General features: G+C 39.0%; 1 protein-coding gene across 1 annotated transcript; it reads right to left on the bottom strand.

The window, feature by feature from the left end:
- Positions 1-7: 7 nt before the first annotated feature.
- Positions 8-1,268, bottom strand: LOC124893389 (alpha-crystallin domain-containing protein 22.3-like; the record flags this gene model as incomplete). The annotated part of the gene is made up of 4 exons (XM_047404402.1): positions 1,244-1,268; positions 1,005-1,074; positions 297-685; positions 8-78 (listed from the first exon to the last, which is right to left on the bottom strand). Coding segments are annotated over exons 1-4 (555 nt in total), but the record flags the coding sequence as incomplete, so codon positions are not given.
- Positions 1,269-5,267: the final 3,999 nt, after the last annotated feature.

Genomic DNA, 5,267 nt, shown 5'->3' with positions numbered 1-5,267 from the left:
GAACCTTCCTCTCTCCGGTCACGCTCACCCCTCTTATGAAAATTCTCCCATTTGGTCCAACATCACAGCGAAAGACTTCTGTAACCATATGAACGGGAAGATCTCTTAATCATCAAGTCGATTCATATGGATGCAATTTGACATTCATATACAAAACACATGGTCGTCACATATATGGCGATTTTCAACTTGACGTAGTAAAATATAAAAAAAAGTTTGATGTAAGACAGTAAAGAGTTATAAGAAGATATGGTGATTTTCAACTTAAGAAAATCTTACTCATACGTAGAACTTACTTTTATCCCTAGCAACAACGGGAAGTGAAACACGGAATACATAAGCATCTTCAGATTCAGCTATATCAACTGAACCCATGAATGATCCAACCTCTCCCAACAAAGCCAATCCAGTAAGGGCAACCCCGCCGTTAGCATGATTTATAAAATTTTCCCGATCCTCTCTGGCTGGACAAGCAGAGAAAAAAACCACTGCAGGCTGACCCCCAGCATGCTGCTGAGAGTTGCTACGCTTGGACGGCGAAGTTATAGCTTCAACTGAGACTGAACCAGCATTGATATCTGGTGTCGATGAATACCATCTGATGGGGGCCACATTAAGCGGTTGAGGATGCAGCGGAATTGAACTATTAGCTTCACCAGAATTCGGCATAGAAGACTGAGATGCTCTGCAATGCACGAGCAAAATACAACATTAGGACCTAAAACCAATGTAAGAAGAGCTTCATTGGAGTAAGCAATTACAGTTCATATGATGCACAAGTAGGAAATGATTTCTTTATGGATTAAGAAGGTTTTATTTCCAACTTGTGCATCTTATGATTTCTCAAAAGCAAAGGAAAGTCACAAAAGTTTGAACAAGGTTAGTAACTAAATCATGTTTAGCACTAGACATTAAATCATCCCCAAGATGCTGAGAGACTAGCCGCGTTGGCTAGATCTTAACTAAATCAGCAGAATGATGGCCAGTGGGCACATCATCCTAACCCTGATGATGATGATTTGGGGGATGATGACTTGTTTGATCCTTCTAATTGAAGGCATGCAGAGAATGTAGCTGCATCAGTGAACAGAAATGTGAACAAAAATCGTCTTTTCAGGGCAAGAACTGATTGTCAAGTTGTTCAATTTGATCTTAATGATGATAAAGATGAAATGGACGGAGCTGGTGCCACTGGAGCCATTATTCCTCCACTTCTAGCACCAGGAGCAAAGTTCAATATTACCAGTACAATGATCCCGCTCCTTCATCTGAAAGGGTTGTTTGGTGGACAGATGATCCCAATATGCATTTAGTGAATTTTGTCACTATTTGCAAGTCCTTTGATAGCCCTGGAGTGGGATAGAATGCCATCCGCCTGCGTTTATTTCCATTGTCTTTATCTAGAGAGGCAACATTGTGGCTTAATAAGCTGATGCCCGATTCAATAACCAACTGGAGGCAACTGAAAGAGGCTTTCAAAGAAAGGTTCTTTCCACCTTCCAAAGGGGTACAGTTGAGGGATGAGATCAGCAATTTAGGCAGCTCCCAACCGAAACCCTTCATGAGAATGGAAGAGATTAAAAATAAAGCTGACGTAGTGTCCGAACCATACTATGACAGATATTCATCTGATAGAGACCCTTTATCAGGTTTTGAACTCTATTACGAAGTTGTTGGTAATGCTGCAAGGGGATCATTTGTGGATCTCACTTTTCAAGAGGCCTCGGAGACACTAGCCATCTAGGACACTCCCTATTTTCTCATTTAAAGTGTATTCAAGACACAAATGGACATTAAAAATAGAAACCAACTTGATCATATTTGCAAATAAGACATAGCATGATTATGCAACCCTAGTTGTTTTTCTCTTTTAGTGCTCTTGGATGATGAACTTAAGATGTTAGTAGGGTTTTAATGTAATTAGGAGCTATATATTTCATAGGGTTCAATTTAGGGACGTGTAAGGAGTGTTAAAAGACTTAATTACCCTCAAAATAACTCAAAACGGAGTGTTTAAGTCACTTGAAACCATAAGATATGCGCCACATATGATATCGCATATATTTACATAGGCGCCGCATATGATATCGCCAAAATTTATATAGGTGCTGCATATGATATCGCCTATATCTACATAGGCGCCGCATATGATATCACCTATATTTACATAGGCGTCGCATATGCTATCACATACGCTTTCCACTGGCTATGTGCGATTGGTAAGGCGACGCACTCTACTTCGTAAAGCCATAACTCCTAGCTCGGGTGTCGATTTTGATGAAATTGGTATCGTTGGAAAGCTAATTCGATTTTATATAATTTGGTGGGTAGAAATATGTATAAATACCATATTAACATCGAGTTATACTCGTTCAAATATGACCCTTACAAAATTGAACACTAAAACTTGATGGATTCAAAAACTCTTAGCTTGTATTACCTTAAGTGACTCATATGAACATGATTAACGAATCATAAGCTATCTTATCACTAGGATACTCATTGTAAGTCATGTACTCAAGTATGAATCACAGGATAGGAGATTTCATATGTAGGAAAAATGGTTCATCTCCTAGCTTAGAAACATGCGGGGTAGTACAATATCTCCCCCTTGGGAACATTCGTCCTCGAATGGAAATTAACTGAGGCGGAAGAGATGATAAGATAAAGTACGTACAAGACATACACTACTAAAACATAGGTTCATGACTGACGTGACTGAAAGCTGAGCACCACATACTGAACTTGCATATCTGATGCATGGGAAGCTGATTCATGAATATAAGACTGAGGATTCTAATAAAGTGAGTTTTCTCAAAATGAGAATGCATATCTGATGCACAACTGAAAGGCTGAATCCATGCATATCTGATGCATGATTACATTACTGACATGATATGTAAATGTATGAGTGAAGATACTGATAAATAGTATTTTCTCTACTGAACACGTATATCTAATGCCTGAATATCTGACTGAACTGAATCTTGAAAGCTTGACTGATTATGCCATGGCACTTGACAACTAATTTATAACGAGAACATAAAATCATCAAGAAAAGGTAGGGTATCTCTCCCTTGGGACACTATGTCCCTCTAGGAATGTTTACCTTGCTGAGATACTGGGGTGATGCACAGGGCATCTACAAACTAGATTATAACTAAACATTGGAGAGCTGAGACTAATGCATGATGCATGAACTGAACTAGACACACTAATGTTACTAACTAACTCATGTGGAAACATAAGCTCAAACGAGCGCAAGATAGCTAACAATGCATACAATGATTATGAAAAACTTGTAACGTACCCGAATCTAGGTTGGGGAAACTTGCTGGATCATGGTGAGTCTGGATTGAATAGAGTCGATTCTGACACTGACCACTATTGGTGCTGGGATTTGTGGCCTGCTCACGCGAATCTCTACCTTTCTAAGCTAACACTCGACACTCCCGCATTCTGTGGCCTGGCTTACCGCATCCAAAACATACCTGACTATTAGCTCTGCATGCACCTAGATAATTCTTTCCACACTCTCCAAAAATCAGATAAGTATGCTCACTTCTAACACTACTCTGGGCTTTGGAGCCTGGCGCCCCACCATGACTAACATCTCCAAAGTTAGGTGTGGGTAAACTAGCTGAAGAAGGAATAGGGGCCGAATTTTTCTGACTATGGTGAGAATGATTACCACCCTGTGACCCATCCAGAGAAAAGCTGTAACTACCTGTTCTGAATCTCTTATTAGATCTCTCCTTCTCCTTAGACTTATCTGCCTCTATCTGCTAAGCATGCATCATTAACCTAGCAAGGTCTATGTCCCTATTGAGCATAGCTATTCTACACTCTTTCAATACTAACCCGGACACACCAGTCACAAACTTACTCAAACTCGCTCTGGGGTCAGCTATCAAGTCAGGAGCATACTTAGCTAACTGGTTGAACTTAATACAATACTCCTTCACTATCATAGAGCCTTGTCTCAGGTTCATAAACGCTTCTACCTTAGCATCTCTCATCTCTAACAGGAAAAAATTATCTAAGAAGGCATCCTGAAATATCTGCCAAGTCATGGGAGTTGCATCTTTCCCTCTACTCTTCTTCCACAACATTACCCAATCATGAGCAATATCTTTCAGTATATAGGACGCTAATTCCACACTCTCCTCCTCTGACACATGCATGATTTGGGTGATCTTCTTTACCTCTTCTAGATACAGCTGTGGGTCCTCATCTGTTACTGACCCAAATAATTCTGGAGGGTTCATTCTCATAAAATTTTTTATTATAGATGCAGCTGAGTCCCCATCTTGCTGGGGTGGGGATTCATTCTTTCGGTTTCCCTGAACACTAGTGGTCATAGTGTAATACCTCGGGAAATTTTTCGTTGAAATTTTGTGCGTAAACGTGTTGGATTTTATCTTCTAGATTGAATTATAAATTTTTCATGTGGAATGTCTAAGATTATGACCTACTATTGCGTAGAGTATCGAATAAGCTTTCCAACGATATGTGGATCATCCAAAAAGGAGACCCGGGCGACGAGTTATGAACATTCCAATCGAATCGTGAATAGTAGTGAACAGTAAAACATGCAGGAAAAAGTACTGAGGCTTGGCTATTTTTTCTCCAACTTTAAATGATCATAACTCCTTGTACATAATGATCTGAGTGATCTACTATATATCAACGGAAATATCTGCGAGCCCTCTTTCCAATGAAATTGGTTTTATCCAATTTGTCTATCGAAGCAAAAATTTATGGTAGATCTACTTCAGCTTATCAAAAGCGAATTTTTGGGTCAACTTCAAACAATCATAACTCCTCGTACATAATGATTTGGATGAGATACTATATATCAATGGAAATATATGAGAGTCCTCTTTCTAATGAAATTGGTTTCATCTAATTTGGATATCAGAGTAAAACGTTATGGTTGATCTACTTCAGACTATCAAAACAGTCCATCAAAGGACAAATTCGTGAATTATTTGATTTTTAGGGTCGTTTTGGTCATTCCCCCTCACTCAAAATCTGTCCAAACCCTATATTAAAGCTTATTAGAAGCATTATATGTTATATTTCATCAAATTTCCTCAAAAAGAAAACCCTAAGCTCCTACATCCAACTTCAAGAACCTCCAAAGTTCACCATTAATTCTGCAAATTTATTCAAGATTCCAAGTTCCTAGTTTAAGAACTCCAAGAACCATCATTCAACGGCACGATTAACATCTCAAAAATGAGTATCGATCTAAAGTTCATCAT

Source organism: Capsicum annuum, unplaced genomic scaffold, assembly GCF_002878395.1.
Source record: "Capsicum annuum cultivar UCD-10X-F1 unplaced genomic scaffold, UCD10Xv1.1 ctg58472, whole genome shotgun sequence".
Lineage (NCBI taxonomy): Eukaryota > Viridiplantae > Streptophyta > Magnoliopsida > Solanales > Solanaceae > Capsicum > Capsicum annuum.
The sequence above is the reverse complement of the archived record's forward strand: the minus strand, read 5'-3'. Positions and strand labels throughout refer to the sequence as shown.